Source organism: Pristiophorus japonicus, chromosome 17 (genome assembly GCF_044704955.1).
Source record: "Pristiophorus japonicus isolate sPriJap1 chromosome 17, sPriJap1.hap1, whole genome shotgun sequence".
NCBI lineage: Eukaryota > Metazoa > Chordata > Chondrichthyes > Pristiophoridae > Pristiophorus > Pristiophorus japonicus.
Window position 1 is genome coordinate 123,623,371 of NC_091993.1, and position 19,986 is coordinate 123,643,356.

General features: G+C 48.0%; 1 protein-coding gene across 1 annotated transcript; it reads right to left on the minus strand.

The window, feature by feature from the left end:
* Positions 1-1,339: 1,339 nt before the first annotated feature.
* Positions 1,340-19,084, minus strand: LOC139228041 (uncharacterized). The gene is made up of 2 exons (XM_070859190.1): positions 19,059-19,084; positions 1,340-3,377 (listed from the first exon to the last, which is right to left on the minus strand). The coding sequence occupies exons 1-2, from the start codon at positions 19,082-19,084 to the stop codon at positions 1,340-1,342; spliced, it is 2,064 nt and encodes a 687-aa protein (XP_070715291.1).
* Between the last annotated feature and the right edge of the window lie 902 nt (positions 19,085-19,986).

Sequence of the window (19,986 nt, forward strand, 5' to 3'; positions counted from 1 at the left end):
GCACACATATCGCATTGTGGGCTGGCCCGTGCTGCCCCTGGGCCCTCGCCTCTTCCGCGCCACGAACTCTCGCCTCGCTTGGGCCCCGATCACATGTCTCAGCACTGCACTGAGCGTGTCAGCCTAGATTTATGTGCTCAAGTGGAGTGGGACATGAACGTACAACCTTCTGACCCAGAAGTAAGGATGCTGCCCACTGAGCCACTGACACACTTTAATACATTTAGATTTCTTTCACTGAATTAATATGTTTTCAGTTTCCTTGCACGTTTACTAACATATTGGTTTTTGTTAAGTTGGCGTAGTGGTTTGTATTATTAAGTTGTCTACAAAGGGCATTGCGGTACATCTGTAATTACTAAGCATCTGGCCTTATCTGCTAGGTTGATGATAGGATCTGGATTATGTCTTAGTCCACTCAGTGCTTTTATTTTGTTCCTGTTAAGGGCATGCTTTTCTTTTGATGTATGATTTGTCTGTTCTATTTCTGGTAATGTTCTTTGTGATGTAACTGGATTACTGTGTTATGTTTTGGGGAGCCCATTCTGCCGCGAACAGGAATGGTCGTTTGTCTACGGGAAGTAACCTGTCAGGTTTATTTTGCCGTTCGACTTGTTTTCTGTGCTCATGGAGATGCTCGATACAGTGTCTAGAGGTGGGTACAAATGGGAGGCCGTGGCTTAAAAGCCGCTCCTTGTGCTTCGGTGATGGCAAAGAGCTCGGGAACATTAACAATTTTTTTCTGTTAGATTTAGGTGCCAGTTTTCTTGGGTCAATGCCTTACATAGAACATAAGAACATGAGAAATAGGAGCATGAGTTGGCAATTTGACCCCTCGAGCCTGCTCCGCCATTCAATAAGATCGTGGCTGATCCGATCATGACCTCAACTCCACTTCCCCGTCCCTCCCCATAACTCGACTCCCATATCATTCAAAAGTCTGTTTATCTCCGCCTTAAATTATTTACAGCACAGAAACAGGCCATTCGCTCAACAACTCCATGCCGGTGTCTACACTCCACACGAGACTCCTCCCACCTTACTTTCTCTCACCTTATCAGCATATTAAAGCTCATCCAGTTGGATTAGGATGATATATTCTGTGTTTTCCATCCAATGCATATTTTCAGGGCTCGCCCTGAAGGATCACATAGCTTATTATTTTAGTGTATCAGTTCCACTCCCGGATTGGTGTCTTACTCCCGCTTGTGGAAGTGAATCACTCAAATTAGTTTGGAGATTACCACTCTCAGCAATAACCGCAGCTGTTTATTGCAGTCTGCACGCTTTGAGTTCTGTTACTGATGTCACTCAAGTGCACCACTTTGTGTTGTTGTTTCTAGATTTGACTCCCGATACGCTCAGGATCGCTGGGACTCCAGATACGCTCGGGATCGCTGGGACTCCCGATACGCTCAGGATCGCTGGGACTCCAGATACGCTCAGGATCGCTGGGACTCCAGATACGCTCAGGATCGCTGGGACTCCCGATACGCTCAGGATCGCTGAGACTCCCGATACGCTCAGGATCGCTGGGACTCCCGATACGCTCAGGATCGCTGGGACTCCAGGTACGCTCAGGATCGCTGGGACTCCAGATACGCTCAGGATCGCTGGGACTCCAGATACGCTCAGGATCGCTGGGACTCCCGATACGCACAGGATCGCTGGGACTCCAGATACGCACAGGATCGCTGGGACTCCAGATACGCTCAGGATCGCTGGGACTCCAGATACGCTCAGGATCGCTGGGACTCCAGATACGCTCAGGATCGCTGGGACTCCAGATACGCTCAGGATCGCTGGGACTCCAGATACGCTCAGGATCGCTGGGACTCCAGATACGCTCAGGATCGCTGGGACTCCCGATACGCACAGGATCGCTGGGACTCCAGATACGCACAGGATCGCTGGGACTCCAGATACGCACAGGATCGCTGGGACTCCAGATACGCATAGGATCGCTGGGACTCCAGATACGCACAGGATCGCTGGGACTCCAGATACGCACAGGATCGCTGGGACTCCCGATATGCACAGGATCGCTGGGACTCCAGATACGCACAGGATCGCTGGGACTCCAGATACGCTCAGGATCGCTGGGACTCCCGATACGCTCAGGATCGCTGGGACTCCAGATACGCACAGGATCGCTGGGACTCCAGATACGCTCAGGATCGCTGGGACTCCAGATACGCACAGGATCGCTGGGACTCCCGATACGCTCAGGATCGCTGGGACTCCCGATACGCTCAGGATCGCTGGGACTCCAGATACGCTCAGGATCGCTGGGACTCCAGATACGCTCAGGATCGCTGGGACTCCAGATACGCACAGGATCGCTGGGACTCCAGATACGCTCAGGATCGCTGGGACACCCGATACGCTCAGGATCGCTGGGACTCCAGATACGCTCAGGATCGCTGGGACTCCCGATACGCTCAGGATCGCTGGGACTCCCGATACGCTCAGGATCGCTGGGACTCCCGATACGCTCAGGATCGCTGGGACTCCAGATACGCTCAGGATCGCTGGGACTCCAGATACGCACAGGATCGCTGGGACTCCCGATACGCTCAGGATCGCTGGGACTCCAGATACGCTCAGGATCGCTGGGACTCCCGATACGCTCAGGATCGCTGGGACTCCCGATACGCTCAGGATCGCTGGGACTCCCGATACGCTCAGGATCGCTGGGACTCCAGATACGCTCAGGATCGCTGGGACTCCCGATACGCACAGGATCGCTGGGACTCCCGATACGCTCAGGATCGCTGGGACTCCAGATACGCACAGGATCGCTGGGACTCCCGATACGCTCGGGATCGCTGGGACTCCAGATACGCTCGGGATCGCTGGGACTCCCGATACGCTCAGGATCGCTGGGACTCCCGATACGCTCAGGATCGCTGGGACTCCCGATACGCACAGGATCGCTGGGACTCCCGATACGCTCAGGATCGCTGGGACTCCCGATACGCTCAGGATCGCTGGGACTCCCGATACGCTCAGGATCGCTGGGACTCCCGATACGCTCAGGATCACTGGGACTCCCGATACGCTCAGGATCGCTGGGACTCCCGATACGCTCGGGATCGCTGGGACTCCAGATACGCACAGGATCGCTGGGACTCCAGATACGCACAGGATCGCTGGGACTCCAGATACGCTCAGGATCGCTGGGACTCCCGATACGCACAGGATCGCTGGGACTCCAGATACGCTCGGGATCGCCGGGACTCCTCAGGATCACTGGGACTCCCGATACGCCCAGGATCGCTGGGACTCCCGATACGCTCAGGATCGCTGGGACTCCAGATACGCACAGGATCGCTGGGACTCCCGATATGCTCAGGATCGCTGGGACTCCAGATACGCTCGGGATCGCCGGGACTCCTCAGGATCACTGGGACTCCCGATACGCCCAGGATCGCTGGGACTCCCGATATGCTCAGGATCGCTGGGACTCCAGATACGCTCAGGATCGCTGGGACTCCAGATACGCTCAGGATCGCTGGGACTCCAGATACGCTCAGGATCGCTGGGACTCCAGATACGCTCAGGATCGCTGGGACTCCCGATACGCTCAGGATCGCTGGGACTCCAGATACGCTCAGGATCGCTGGGACTCCCGATACACTCAGGATCGCTGTGGCATGGCCAGAGTTACGCTCGTTGAAAGTTGTCGATTTGTGTGATTGGATGAGTGCAGCTGCTTGTCTCAGAGAGATTGGAGTTTCTAATTACCAAAATTGGTTCAGTTGGTTCCAGCAGATTCCCCGCTCAGGCCCGAGTTAAGATAACAGTCGGGTCTCAATGATGTCAAGCATGCCCATGTAAAGAAGGATCCTGTTGGCTCCGGGTGTATCCTAGCTGCCTGCTAGGAGAGTAGGTTAAAACTGCAGATATTACGATTGCGACAGCTTTCGGACAGGAGAAAGCCAGGGACGGTTTTAACTGCCCACACGCCAGGTTTCTGCTGAGCGAGTCGGGTTAAAATCGCTCCCCGCCCGGGTCACCTTGGGAAGTAGGTCAAGAGGCAATTAAATCAAAAGACTAGGAAAAAAAACTTGGATTTCTATAGTGCCTTTCACGGCCACCAGACATCTCAAAGCGCTTTACAGCCAATGAAGTACTTTTTTTTTGGAGTGTAGTCACTGTTGTAATGTGGGAAACGTGGCAGCCAATTTGCGCACAGCAAGCTCCCACAAATAGCAATGTGATAATGACCAGATAATCTGTTTCTTTGTTATGTTGATTGAGGGATAAATATGGGACCAGGAAGAAAGAGATAAAATAAAGAAAAAGGTTAAAAGGTAAGGAGGAACCAACTTTTGGATTGTGGATCTCACGATGAGAGTTCAAATTCTGAAATACAAAAAGCCGCTTCGAACTCACCTCGTTCCACTTCATATGAAGAAGTCCCCAAGAGTAGAGAAATAGGCAAATAGGTTCAGTAACCTACAGGGAAATAGACAACTCAGACAAATATTATTGATCTCCCGCCTGAATCAGTGCTCCACCAGACACGCATATAAACCATGATGACTATGTCACCTTGTTAGATTGGATTCAGCAGAGCTCCATCAAGCGTGAAGAGCTCTGTAATACATTTGACACCTGATCTACTAAAATAGTATTGAGGGAAAGCAAACAGCTCTCTGCAGCTGAAGTGGTGTCATTGTTCACAGTGTTGGCAATTGGATATATACTTCAAAGAGAAATATTAGCAGGGCTGCGGGGAAAGAGCAGTGGGGAGTGGGACTAATTGGACAGCTCTTTCCGATTTGCCGGCACAGGAGAGATGGGCCGAATGGCCTCATTCTGTGCTGTAGGATTCTATGATTCTAACTCCACCAGATGAGGTACTGTCTTTTTAAGCACACTCCTAGTCTTTCCTGCTCCTCACAATCTAGTCTTGTTAATTTGAAGCCATTCTTTGCCTGCTAGCATTTGAATTAATCCATTAGTTTAAATTAAGCAACTGAAAAATAAGATTTTTTTAATTGCAATTCAATGCAAATTGTCCAAGAGTTTGAAGGAAGCGACTTTGAATTAACAATGGATATCCAAAGCAAGGCGTCTTTCGGATGAGACGTTAAACCGAGGTCCTGTGTGCTCTCTCAGGTGGACGTAAAAGACCCGTGGCACAATTTTGAAGAAGAGCAGGGGAGTTATCCCCGGTGTCCTGGCCAATATTTATCCCTCAACCAACAGATTATCTTCTCATGTATCTCATTGATGTTTGTGGGAGCTTGCTGTGCGCAAAAGTTTGCCCTGTGTCCTACATTATGGCAGTGACTAGACGTCAAAAAGTATTCCATTGGCTGTAAAGCGCTTTGGGACGTCCTGAGGTTGTGAAAGTTGCTATATAAATGTAAGTCTTACTTCTCTTTCTTCTGTAACCTTGGAAATAACTCTGAGTGGAAATACTTCTTTTCAATTTTCATTTGGGGGTACAGTTCCACAGGCACCTCACCCTGGGGTACAATTTCACAACATCTTACCCTGGGGTACAATTCCACAGGCACCTCACCCTGGGGTACAGTGCCACGATATCTCACCCTGGGGTACAGTTCCGTGATATCTCACCCTGGGGTACAGTTCCACGATATCTCACCCTGGGGTACAGTTCCACGATATCTCACCTTGGGGTACAGTTCCACAATATCTCACCCTAGGGTACAGTTCCACAATTTCTCACGGTGGTGTACAATTCCATGGGCATCTCACTCTGGTTGCTGCTTGCTGAAGTGACCAATCTTCGTCTATGAGCCTCGGGAGAGAATTTCAGCAGACAATTTGTCCAGTGGGGACAGCACAGTGATGGTTTGATAGTGTTTTGCTTCTTTCCACTCCAGGGCTTGAGCACATAATCTAGGCCGACACTCCAATGCATACTAATAGAGTGCTGCACTGCTGGAGGTCCCATCTGCTCTCTCAGGTAGATGTAAAAGATCCTAGGGCACTCTTTCGATGAAGAGCATCCTCGCTCCACATTCAGCGCCCACTTTTAATTAAAGTCCAGGAAGGCAGAGGAAGGGAATAGTCACGAAGAGTGAGACAACTGGGTGGTTGTTGCCCGTTGCTCAACCCAGGGGCACTGTGACCCACCTCATCGCTCAAGCTATTGTAACAGCCAATTCAGAACGGAAAGGGGATTGAATCTAAGAGCGGGGGTCCTTCTCATCCATACAGCTGAGCACTACATTGGGAAATAGAAACATTTAACAGATAACTTCCCAGGAGACTGCGACTGTGGTGCAGAAATGACCATTGGCGAGATTAGTGGATGAATGCTTGACGTGTTCATGGGACTATTAGAGTGAGAACATGTCAGAATAAACAATTCTCACCTGTGTTAGAACAGAGGAACGTGACATCAACAAGAACATAAGAACATAAGAATTAGGAACAAGAGTAGGCCATCTAGCCCCTCGAGCCTGCTCCGCCATTCAACAAGATCATGGCTGATCTGGCCGTGGACTCAGCTCCACTTACCCGCCCGCTCCCCATAACCCTTAATTCCCTTATTGGTTAAAAATCTATCTATCTGTGATTTGAATACACTCAATGAGCTAGCCTCAACTGCTTCCTTGGGCAGAGAATTCCACAGATTCACAACCCTCTGGGAGAAGAAATTCCTTCTCAACTCGGTTTTAAATTGGCTCCCCCGTATTTTGAGGCTGTGCTCCCTAGTTCTAGTCTCCCCGACCAGTGGAAACAACTTCTCTGCCTCTATCTTGTCTATCCCTTTCATGATTTTAAATGTTTCTATAAGATCACCCCTCATCCTTCTGACCCAGTCTACTCAATCTATCATCATAAGGTAACCCCCTCATCTCCGGAATCAGCCGAGTGAATCGTCTCTGTACCCCCTCCAAAGCAAGTATATCCTTCCTTAAATAAGGTGACCAAAACTGCACACAGTACTCCAGGTGTGGCCTCACCAATACCCTGTACAATTGCAGCAGGACCTCCCTGCTTTTGTACTCCATCCCTCTCGCAATGAAGGCCAACATTCCATTTGCCTTCCTGATTACCTGCTGCACCTGCAAACTAACGTTTTGGGATTCATGCACAAGGACCCCCAGGTCCCTCTGCACCGCAGCATGTTGTAATTTCTCCCCATTCAAATAATATTCCCCTTTACTGTTTTTATTTCCAAGGTGGATGACCTCACGTTTTCCGACATTGTATTCCATCTGCCAAACCTTAGCCCATTCGCTCAACCTATCTAAATCTCTTTGCAGCCTCACTGTGTCCTCCACACAACCCGCTTTCCCACTAATCTTTGTGTCATCTGCAAATTTTGTTACACTACACTCTGTCCCCTCTTCCAGGTCATCTATGTATATTGTAAACAATTGTGGTCCCAGCACCAATCCCTGTGGAACACCACTAACCACCGATTTCCAACCCGAAAAGGACCCATTTATCCTGACTCTCTGTTTTCTGTTAGCTAGCCAATTCTCTATTCATGCTATTATATTCATTGAATATATTCAAGAGGGCGACTAAAGGGATCAGGGGGTATGGAGAGAAAACAGGAATGGGGTACTGAAGTTGCATGATCAGCCATGATCATATTGAATGGCAGTGCAGGCTCGAAGGGCCGAATGGCCTGCTCCTGCACTTATTTTCTATGTTTCTATTACATTTCCTCTGACTCCGCGTACCTTTATCTTCTGCAGTAACCTTTTGTGTGGCACCTTATGGAATGCCTTTTGGAAATCTAAATACACCACATCCATCGGTACACCTCTATCCACCATGCTCGTTATATCCTCAAAGAATTCCAGTAAATTAGTTAAACATGATTTCCCCTTCATGAATCCATGTTGCGTCTGCTTGATTGCACTATTCCTATCTAGATGTCCCGCTATTTCTTCCTTAATGATAGCTTCAAGCATTTTCCCCACTACAGATGTTAAACTAACCGGCCTATCGTTACCTGCCTTTTGTCTGCCGTCTTTTTTAAACAGAGGCGTGACATTAGCTGCTTTCCAATCCGCTGGTACCTCCCCAGAGTTCAGAGAATTTTGGTAGATTATAACGAATGCATCTGCTATAACTTCAGCCATCTCTTTTAATACCCTAGGATGCATTTCCTCAGGACCAGGGGACTTGTCTACCTTGAGTCCCATTAGCCTGTCCAGCACTACCCCCCTAGTGATCGTGATTATCTCAAGGTCCTCTCTTCCCACATTCCCATGACCAGCAATTTTTGGCATGGTTTTTGTGTCTTCCACTGTGAAGACGGAAGCAAAATAATTGTTTAAGGTCTCAGCCATTTCCACATTTCCCATTATTAAATCCCCCTTCTCATCTTCTAAGGGACCAACATTTACTTTAGTCGCTCTTTTCCGTTTTATATATCAGTTGAAGGTATGTCAGCAATATTAGGAGTCTTATAAGAAAGAAGACAGACTTGAATTTATATAGCACCTTTCATGACCATCGAACGTCCCAAATTGTTGTACAGCCAATGAAGTACTTCTGAAGTGCAGTTGCTGTTGTGATGTAGGAAATGCAGTAGCCCATTTGTGCTCAGCAAGCTCCCACAAACAGCAACGTGACAGTGACCAGTTAATCTGTTTTTTGGTGATGAATAATGGCTAGGACACCGGGGATAACTCTAATGCTCTTCCTCGAAATAGTGCCATGGGATCTTTTGCATCCACCTGAGAGAGCAGACGGGGGCCTCGGTTTAATGTCTCATTCGAAAGACAGCACCCTCCGACAGTGCAGCAATCCCTCAGTACTGCCCTGGGATTGTCAGCCTCGATTTATGGAGTGGAACTTAAACCTTCTGATTCAGATGTGGGAATGTCGCAGCTGACACACAAACATACTCGCGTCCCCAGCAAGAGATGGCCAATGATTAAACACACCAAAAAACATAGTTTGCCATACCCATTAGAGTCAGTTCCAAAGTTTCTGTTGACAACGAGTTAAAGGCGGCAAGTATTTTGGGTAGAAACAGGTGTTCACTCGATAGCTGGCTGCCCCAATAAATAAGCTTCTTGAATAAATGTTTCGGATTAGTGAAGTGTTGAGTGTGATTAATCACTAACGATACTGTTTGATGAATTTATCCAGTTATGGTTTGATAGCTTTTAGCATCATTCCTCTACATGGATTGAGCAAATACCAGGCCAATATGCCCAGTGCAGTACTGAGGGAGCATTGCACTGTCGGAGATGTCGTCTTTCAGATGAAACATTGACCGAGGCCCCATCTGCCCTCTCAGGTGGATCCCATGGCCAGTATTGCGAAGACGAGCTCCCTGAAAAATTTATCCCAATATTTATCCCTTAACCAACATCACTAAAAGACCTTATTTTCTCATTATCACATTGGGAGCTTGCTGTGTGTGCATTGGCTGCAGCGTTTCCCACATTACAACAGTGACTACACTTCAAAAGCACTTCATTGGCTGTAAAGTGCTTTGGAATATCCTGTGGTTGTGAAAGGTGCTATATAAATGCAAGTCTTTCTTTTTTGAATATACTCGGAGTTATAACCTTCCATGTGAAGTAATTTCTCCTTATCTCAGTCCTAAATGGCGAACCCCTTATCCTGAGACTGTGAACCCTGGCTCTAGACTCCCCAGCCAGGGGAACCATCCTCTCAGCAAGCCATGATCTTATTGAATGGCGGAGCAGACTTGAGGGGCCATATGGCCGACTCCTGCTCCTATTTCTTATGTTCTTATAGTGGGCTAATCGCTTCAGGGCCAGCGCACCAGTTAGAAGTGGCAGGGACTGGACTGTGTTGAGAACACATTGAGAAGGGAATGATCCAAATATGACACCGAAATATCAACAAGGCATCTGCCATCATGTTGATACATTTTTTATTAAGCCGAGGAGAGTCTTATAAATTCAGCTTTCTTGGTTAATAATGCAAAGAAAAAAGATTTTGTGACCTCGTTTTAATGCTAGTTACTCTTTACAGATATTCATTCAATTTTCTCTCTGTCACAACTGAACAACCTAGAATTCTTTTTACATTCGACCCCAATCATCATCTAATCTCATAAATTATGTGCTTCCTGGTTAATAATGCAGTGACATTAATTTTTTTCCCCTTTTTCCTGTTTAATCTTTCATGGGATTGTTTCATTTTGTTCCATTTTAGTTTGCCGTCGAATGTTTGATCTTGGCTTCCTTCTCCATGAATACTTCATACAGCAACAGCTGGTTCAAGGTCCTGATTATAAGCGCATGGTTTGTTTTTCGGTGTCGCAATCTCATCACGTACCAAGGCTGGTGCACACAATCGGTTGTCACACAATGCAGCAGACCTCCCGTGGCATTGCTGACCGCAAGTCAGGTATAAACACCCTTTCGTTGGAATTGCTGGAAGGCACGACTGGAGAAAGAGCAGGGGGAGGACGTGCTCCCCAGTGTCCTGATATTTATCCTTCAAACAACACCTTAAAAAAGATCCATCTCATCGCTGCTTTTGGGAGCTTGCTGTGCGCAAATTGGCTGCCGCGTTTCCCACATTACAACAGTGACTACACTCCAACAGCGCTTCATTGACTGAAAGCAGGAAAGGGGTGAATGATCAGCCATGATCTTACTGAATGGTGGTGCAGGCTCGAAGGGCCGAATGGCCTACTCTTGCAGCTATTTTCTATGTTTCTATGAGACGTCCGGTGGTCGTGAAAGGCGCTATATAAATGCAAGTCTTGGGGGCCGAGCTTGTTGGACTCACGGCCCGCTTCCGGCGAGTTTTCTGGGCTGTCTCCCCTCCGAGCGAGTTTGGTGGAGGCCTCCTGCCGGCGGGGAGGGAAGACCCCTGGGCATCGCCCGCTGATGTCCGCAGGCGCGCGCCTCGCGTAAGTGTCCTCCCGCCCGCCGAGCTGCCAGTTTGGTGCGGGGCGGGAGTCCGCTGTAGCAGGGGGAAGGACCACCGCACGGAGGCAGGTCTAACCTCAACGGTAAATACGAAGACCTGCAAAAAAAAGTTAGTAAACTTCTTTTCTTAATTTTTTTTCCCCCAGCGATTCAGGTGGATGGGGTCCCCTGAAGTTTTTGTTTTATTTTTTAGAAATTTTAATTTTTTATCAGTTCCCCTCCTCCCCGAGCCCGACTCAATCCTCGGCCGTACTTTGCCGAGGATCGCATTTACCGCCGAGAATGGGAGCTCCCGCCCGCTGCCGCCCAGATTCAGGGCGTAAGTCCCTTTTTTGCCGGCGGGGGGGGTCTTTCCAGGACTTTTTCCATGAAAGTTCCGACCAAAGTGAGATCGGGTATCGCAGCGGTCCTTTGGGTAGCACTTGGGCGGAACTTAATTTCCACCAAGTTCGGGGCCTTTCTTTTTGAACACACTCTATGCCGCATAACCTTCTGAGTGAAGAAATTTCTCCTCGTGTTAGTCTTAAATGGCCAACCCCTTATCCTGAGACTATGACCCTGTGTTCTAGACTCTCCAGCCCGGGGAGACATCCAACCAGCATCTACCCTGTCAAGCCCTTTAAAAATGTTCTATCTTTCAATGAGATCACCTCTCATTCTTCTAAACTCCAGGGGACCCAGGCCTAGTCTGCTCAACCCCTCCTCATAAGGCAATCCCGTCAGGGCAGCAATCCGTCTGGTGAACCTTTGTTGCACTCCCTCTAAGGCAAGTATATCCTTCCTTGTGTAACAAGGCCAAAGGCTGATCTTCTCCCTCAACTCCCTTCCCACCCTATCCCTATGTCCCTTAATTCTCTTAGTGTGCATCGATCTGTCTTGAATATACTGAAAGACTGAGCACCACAACACTCTGGGGTAGAGATTCACCACCCTCTGAGTGAAGGCCTTTCTCCTCTTCCAACTCTTTCCCTGTGACTGAAAACGCCCGCGATCCTCTCAAACTGGCAACGGGTGGGATCTCAGCTGCCACACACCACCGTGGGGGGGGGGGGGCGCGCATTTTCCAGTTTTTTGTGCTCTGTTTTTCGCTCCGGAGCGGCGGCAATGGCGGCGGTGAGGTGTTCCGGGCGGGCGGTCAGCCTCCAGCGCCCCACGGGGGGTTTCGGGGTCGGGTTTTTGCAGTGGCGCGGAGCAGCGTGGCCCGGAAGAGCTGCGCCTGGTGTGCAACGGCCCTGGTCACGACTCCCACCCGACCCGTCCGTCCCGCGGCGCGCCCCGCAGTGACCACCTGGGAAATCGGGCGGTCCAACGATACCGGCAGCAGAGAGGTAAATAATGACTAAGGTAAATGTGATTGTTGTTACTTTTTTTTCGGGATTTATGTTGTGGTGGCGTGGGCAATGTATTGGGAATGTTATTGTGGGTTTTTTTTCTCTCCCCCCCCCCCCCCCCCCCCGCCGCCCCGCCAGGCGTCTCTGGGAGCGCTCCCGGCCCGGCTCTTTAGCTCTGGAGTTCCCCACGCTAGCGCCCCGAGAGAGGCGTACAACGCCTCCCTTAGCATTCCGCCCCACACTCAGGGCCGAGCTGGGCCAATTTTGCCGACTGAGGCGCAAACTGTTCCCGGGCGCTAACTTTACCGCCCCGCCGCCATTACCGCCCCGAAATCATCAAAGCCGAAAGTCCATCCCCATGAGGTTGTTGCTAGGCCTCTCTCTTTACAGACATTGGCGCTGAATTGGTGCAGGCACGGCAAGCCAGATCGGGCCGGGGTGGGGGGAGTTTCTCAGGATAGTCAAGGATTTGGTGAAAATTCCAGAGGAACAGAAAAAAGGACATTCACGCCTTTTCTCAGGGGTTTCCATAGATCTTCAGATGATCGGGAGAAAATTCAATCCCGCAAAGGGTTAATTGCTGCAATCGGTCACATGTTGAGATCAAAACCTCACAGCAGAGAGGTAGCTGCCTGTAAACCTCTGAATCCTTATCGAGACTAACAACAAATTGCATTTATATAGCACGTTTATCGCAGTAAAACATCCCAAGGCTTGTTAGAATACAAAATCTGACACCAAGCCAGATATCGGGACAGGTACCCAAAAGCTTGGTCACAGAGGTGGGTTTTAAAGAGCGTCTTGAAGAAGAAGAGAGAGCGAGAGGTAGAGAGGCGGAGAGGTTCAGGGAGGGAATGCGTGAACTTAGGGTCCAGGCACCTGAAGGCACAGTCACTGATGGTGGAGCGATGGAAATCGGGGATGCGCAAGAGGCCAGAATTGGAGGAGCGCAGATATCTCAGGGAGTTGTGGGGCTGGAGGAGATTACAGAGATAGGAAAGGGGCGAGGCCATGGAGGGATTTGAAAACAAAGATGAGAATTATAAAAATTGAGGTGTTGCTAGAAATGATTGATTATTGATGGTACAGTTACTGAGCAAGGGGATACCGGGGCTGGCTGGCTTGGGGCTGGGAGTGCGGCAGAGAGACATGGGGGGGGGGGGTGGGGGAGTGGATCGCGGGATGAGGCCAGCGATTGCGGGAGTCAGCAGCGAGGAAGGACTTCAATTTATTCATGGCGACTAAGTGCGGGAAGTGTATCCTGCTGCAGCTCCTGACAGACCGTACTGCGGCACTGGAGCTGCACGTGGATTCACTCTGGAGCATCCATGATGCTGAGGATGCCGTGAATAGCATGCTTAGTGAGTTGGCATGCCGCAGGTAAAGGTTACACAGACAGATAGGGGATGGGTGACCAACAGGAAGAGCAGTGGAAGGAAGGTAAGTGCAGGGGTCCCCTGCGATCATCCCTCTCCCAAACAGATACACTGCTTTGGGTACTGTTGGGGGGGGGATGACTCATTAGGGGAGGGCAGCAGCAGCCAAGTTCATAACACCGTGGGTGGCTCTGCTGCACAGGAGGGCAGGAAAAAGATTGGGAGAGCGATAGTGATAGGGGATTCTATTGTAAGGGGAATAGATAGACGTTTCTCCGGCTGCAATCGAGACTTTAGGATGGTATGTTGCCTCCCTGATGCAAGGGTCAAGAATGTCTTGGAGCGGGTGCAGGACATTTTGGAGGGGGAGGGTGAACAGCCAGTTGTTGTGATGCCTATAGGTACCAAATATATAGGTAAAAAACGGGATGAGGTCCTACAAACTGAATTTAGGGAGCTAGGAGTTTAATTAAAAAGTAGGACCTCAAAGATAGTAATCTCAGGATTGCTACCCATGCCACGTGTTAGTCAGAGCAGGAATCGCAGGATAGTTCAGATGAATACGTGGCTTGAAGTATGGTGCAGAAGGGAGGGATTCAAATTCCTGGGACATTGGAACCGGTTCTGGGGGAGGTCGGACCAGTACAAACCAGATGGTCTGGACCTGGACAGGACCGGAACCAATGTCTAAGGTGGAGTGTTTGCTAGTGCTGTTGGGGAGGGGTTAAACTAATATGGGCAGGGGGATGGGAACCTATGCAGGGAGACAGAGGGAAGTAGAATGGGGGCAGAAGCAAAAGATAGAAAGGAGAAAAGTAAAAGTGGAGGGCAGAGAAACCCAAGGCAAAATCAAAAAGGGCCACATTACAGCCAAATTCTAAAGGGGCAAGGTGTGTTAAAAAGACAAGCCTGACGGCTCTGTGCCTCAATGCGAGGAGTATTCCGAATAAGGTGGACGAATTAACTGCACAAACAGCAATTAGTGAATATGATATAATTGGCATCATGGAGACATGGCTCCAGGGTGACCAAGGCTGGGAACTCAACATCCAGGGGTTTTCAACATTTAGAAAGGATAGATAGAAAGGAAAAGATGATGGGGTGGCGTTGCTGGTTAAAGAGTAAATTAATGCAATAGTAAGAAAGGACACTAGCTTGGATGATGTGGAATCTGTATGGGTGGAGCTGCGGAATACCAAAGGGCAGAAGACGCGAGTGAGAGTTGTGTACAGACCACCAAACAGTAGTAGTGAGGTTGGGGACAGCATCAAACAAGAAATTTGGGATGCGTGCGTTAAAGGTACAGTATGGGCGACTTTAATCTACATATTGATTGGGCTAACCAAACTGGTAGCAATACGGTGGAGGAGGATTTCCTGGAGTCTATTAGAGATGGTTTTCTAGACCAATATGTCGAGGAACCAACTAGAGAGCTGGCCATCCTAGACTGGGTGATGTGTAATGAGAAAGGACTAATCAGCAATCTTGTTGTGCGAGGCCCCTTGGGGAAGAGTGACCATAATATGGTAGAATTCTTTATTAAGATGGAGAGTGACACAGTTAATTCAGAGACTAGGGTCCTGAACTTAAGGAAAGGTAACTTCGATGGTATGAGATGTGAATTGACTAGAATAGATTGGCAAATTATACTTAAAGGGTTGACGGCAGATAGACAATGGCAAACATTTAAAGATCACATGGATGAACTTCAACAATTGTACATCCCTGTCTGGAGTAAAAATAAAACGGGGAAGGTGGCTCAACCGTGGCTAACAAGGGAAACTAAGGTTCGTGTTAGATCCAAGGAAGAGGCATATAAATTGGCCAGAAAAAGCAGCAAACCTGAGGACTGGGAGAAATTTAGAATTCAGCAGAGGAGGACAAAGGGTTTAATTAGGAGGGGGAAAATAGAGTATGAGAGGAAGCTTGCTGGGAACATAAAAACTGACTGCAAAAGCTTCTATAGATACATGAAGAGAAAAAGATTAGTGAAGACAAACTTGGGCCTTTGCAATCAGATTCAGGTGAATTTATAATGGGGAAAAAAGAAATGGCAGACCAGTTGAACAAATACTTTGGTTCTGTCTTCACGAAGGGAGACACAAATAACCTTCCGGAAATTCTAGGGGACTGGGAGTCTAGTGAGAAGGGGGAACAGAAGGATATCCTTATTAGGAGTGAAATTGTGTTAGAGAAATTGATGGGTTGGAAGGCTGATAAATCCCCAGGGCCTGATAGTCTGCATCCCAGAGTACTTAAGGAAGTGAGCTTGAAATATTGGGTGCATTGGTGATCATTTTGCAACAGTCTATCGACTCTGGATCAGTTCCGATGAACTGGAGGGTAGCTAATGTAACACCACTTTTTAAGAAAGGAGGGAGAGTAAAAACGGGTAATTATAGACCGTTGGAATCAATTATTAATTATGAAATAGCAGCACATTTGGAAAGCAGTGAAAGGATAGGTCCAAGTCAGCATGGATTTATGAAAGGAAAATCATGCTTGACAAAGCTTCTAGAATTTTTTGAGGATGTATCTAATAGAGTGGACGAGGGAGAACCAGTGGATGTGGTGTATTTGGACTTTCGAAAGGCTTTTGGCAAGGTCCCACACAAGAGATTGTTGTGCAAACTTAAAGCACGTGGTACTGACGTGATTAGAGAACTGGTTGGCAGACAGGAAGCAGAGAGTCGGGATAAACGGCTCCTTTTCAGAATGGCAGGCAGTGACTAGTGGGGTGCCACAGGGCCCTGTGCTGGGACCCCAGCTATTTACAATATACATTAATGATTTAGATGAAGGAATTGAGTGTAATATCTCCAAGTTTGTGCATGATACTAAGCTGGGTGGCGGTTTGAGCTGTGAGGAGCACGCCAAGAGGCTGCAGGGTAACTTGGACAGGTTAGGTGAGTGGGCAAATGCATGGCTGATGCAGTATAATGTGGATAAATGTGAGGTTATTCACTTTGGGGGCAAAAACACGAAGGCAGAATATTATCTGAATGGCGGCAGATTAGGAAAAGGGGAGGTGCAACGAGACCTGGGTGTCATGGTACATCAGTCATTGAAATTTGACATGCAGGTACAGCAGGCGGTGAAGAAGGCAAATAGTATATTGGCCTTCATAGCCAGGGGATTTGAGTATAGGAGCAGGGAGGTCTTACTACCATTGTACAGGGTCTTGGTGAGGCCTCACCTGGAATATTGTGTTCAGTTTTGGTCTCCTAATCTGAGGAAGGACGTTCTTGTTATTGAGGGAGTGCAGCGAAGGTTCACCAGACTGATTCCTGGGATGGCAGGACTGACATATGAGGAGAGACTGGATCGACTGGGCCTATATTCAATGGAGTTTAGAAGGATGAGAGGGGATCTCATAGAAACTTATAAAATTCTGACGGGACTGGACAGGTTAGATGCTGGAAAAATGTTCTCGATGTTGGGGAAGTCCAGAACCAGGGGTCACAGTCTAAGGATACGGGATAAGCCATTTAGGACTGAGATGAGGAGAAACTTCTTCACTCAGAGAGTTGTTAACCTGTGGAATTCCCTACCGCAAAGAGTTGTTGATGCCAGTTCATTGGATATATTCAAGAAGGAGTTAGATGTGGCCCTTACGGCTAAAGGGATCAAGGAGTATGGAGAGAAAGCAGGAAAGGGGTACTGAGGTGAATGATCAGCCATGATCTTATTGAATGGTGGTGCAGGCTCGAAGGGCCGAATGGCCTACTCCTGCACCTACTTTCTATGTTTCTATGTTTCTATGTCGGAGTTCTGCGCATGCGCCGCTCGGTGGCCGGGAATGGTTCTGTACGAGGTGTGGTTCCGGATAAGGGAATTCTGGAAAAGGGAGCTTCAGCCTGTACTCCCAATATTCCTCTTTATAAGGCAAGTATTCAATTAAAAAATGATTCATTATCGACTCTGTTTCAACAATGATTAGCACAGAGAATTCCATATTTTAAGTAGTCCCTGAGCAAAGATAGTTGTAAAATAAATTATTTTATTATCGCAAATTTATGCCTATTGATACATATTGGCGATCAGCACAAACATTTGCTCACTGGTTACCTGATTAAAGATTATCAACTGTTACATGATCAGCCATGATCTCATTGAATGGCGGTGCAGGCTAGAAGGGCTGAATGGCCTCCTCCTGCACCTATTTTCTATGTTTCTATGTTACAATGATGAGAACATAAGCATTAGGAGCAGGAGTAGGCCATTTGGCCCCTCGAGCCTGCTCTGCCATTCAATAAGATCATGGCTAATATCAGGCCTCAACTCCACTTTCCCGCCCGATCTCTATATCCCTCGATTCCCCCAGAGTCCAAAAATCTATCGCTCTCAGCTTTGAATATACTCAACGACTCAACATTCACAGGCTTCTGGGGTAGAGAATTCCAAAGGCTCACCACCCTCTGAGTGAAGAAATTTCTTCTCATCTCAGTCCTAAATGGCCGACCCCTTATCCTGAGACTGTGAATGATAGAATTTTACAGCACAGAAGGAGGCCACTCAATCCATCGTGCTTGTGTCAGCTCTTTGAAAGAGCGATCCAATTAGTCCCACTCCCCCTGCAACTGTTTCAAGTTCAAGTATTTATCCAATTCCATTTTGAAAGTTACGATTAAATCTGCATCCACTGCATTTTCAGGCAGCACGTTCCAGACCGTAACAACTCGCTGCGTAAAATTATTTCTCATCTCCCCCTCTAGTTCTTTTGCCAATTACCTTAAATCGGTGTCCTCTGGTTACTGACCCACCTACCATTGGAAACAGTTTGAAGATCTCTTATCATGTAATGTCAATGTGGAAATAATCCTTAACTTCACAAAAAACTCTTAACTCCTGATCCCTAGCGACAGTTGCATGCTGGGTCTACGTAGGGTCCTGGTCACCAGTGACATAAAGCACACTGAGTGTACATGATGGGAGGACACCATTTCTGCATATAAACATTGGCAAGAGTCTTGCAAGCTACATTAACTATGGCGACACTGACCCTTGAAGCTTTGCACCAACCATTCTTCTGAACCAATTAAGACACATCGGGCCAGACTTTCAACTTCATTGTCGGCCATTTTCTCGATGGTACAGCTGTTTTTCCGCCGAGCGAAAGTTTCCACTTAAGTTTCTCCGCGGTATCACCCACATCTGAAGTCGCCCGCCGGGACCAAACCGCCCACGTGCAACTCCGAGAACAACCGCCAGGGCGTGAGTTTGGCCTCAATCGCTGGTGTCCTGATCGCCGAGAGACCCACCCTGTAAACGTTGCTTAAACGGGTGGTAAGGGGGGGACCCTGCAAAGAAAGGGACATTAAAGGTTCTTTATTTTTTTTAAATTTTAAAATGGCGATTAGGTTTAAAACTGTCTTGGGAATGCTTTGTATGTTTTTATTTCTTTTCAAATTGAAATTTTTTTTTTTAAACTTTCCCCCCTCGCTAGGCCCAATCGCAGCCTTGGACTAAATTTTACTACTTACCGTCCGTTCTGGTAACGACCGCCCATGTTGCTAACTTTCCATTTACCCACCGGGAAAACCGCTAACAATAAGTGTGCAATGCCCACTTTCTCACCGGGCGATTAGTTTTACTTACTTTAAATATTAAAATGGAAATTCTCACCAGCTTTTCTCGCTGAACGTTGGCGGTGCTTCTCAGAGGGCAATCAGGCGTTGTGGGCCTTTCGGGAAAGTCTGGCCCTAAGTATTTGCTGTTGATTTTGTCCGTTAATCACTGAGAGTTGATTTTCGCTAAGGTTTTTAATTTCATTTATTCAACTCCAAAATGTCACCCAACTATTATTGTTTCAAGAACAAATGGAGAAACCAGAGCCGATGGAAATCTAAAACAAAAGTTAAATATTACGGATGCTGGAAATCAAATAAAAACAGGGCTCAGAGGCAGTGTTCCCGCTAATGTTTTTTTGGGTACGCAGCAGTGTTCCGTGTAAGGTGGAAATCAGGGGGAAACCTCTCCACTGGCTGGAATCATAATTAGCACAAAGGAAGATGGTGCTGGTGGTTGTTGGAGGTCGACCATCCCAGCCCCAGGACATCGCTGCAGGAGTTCCTCAGGGCAGTGTCCTAGGCCCAACCATCTTCAGCTGCTTCATCAATGACCTTCCCTCCATCATAAGGTCAGAAGTGGGGATGTTCGCTGATGATTGCACAGTGTTCAGTTCCATTCGCAACTCCTCAGATATTGGAGCAATCCATGCCCGCATGCTGCAAGACCTGGATGACGTTCAGGCTTGGGCTGATAAGTGGCAAGTGTCATTCGCGCCACACAAGTGTCAGGCGATGACTATCTCCAACAAGCGAGAGTCTAACCACTTCCCCTTGACATTCAATGGCATTACCATCGCCGAATCTCCCACCAGGTAACTATAGGCTGGTTAGTTTAACATCT

Excerpts from the sequence above, each read along its gene's own strand:
- LOC139228041 (XM_070859190.1), bottom strand. The coding sequence starts at position 19,084 with ATGGGCGGTCGTTACCAGAACGGACG. Across the intron at positions 3,378-19,058 it reads GGTCGTTACCAGAACGGACG|CGTATCTGGAGTCCCAGCGA; the intron begins GTAAGTAGTAAA and ends GGCGATCCCGAG.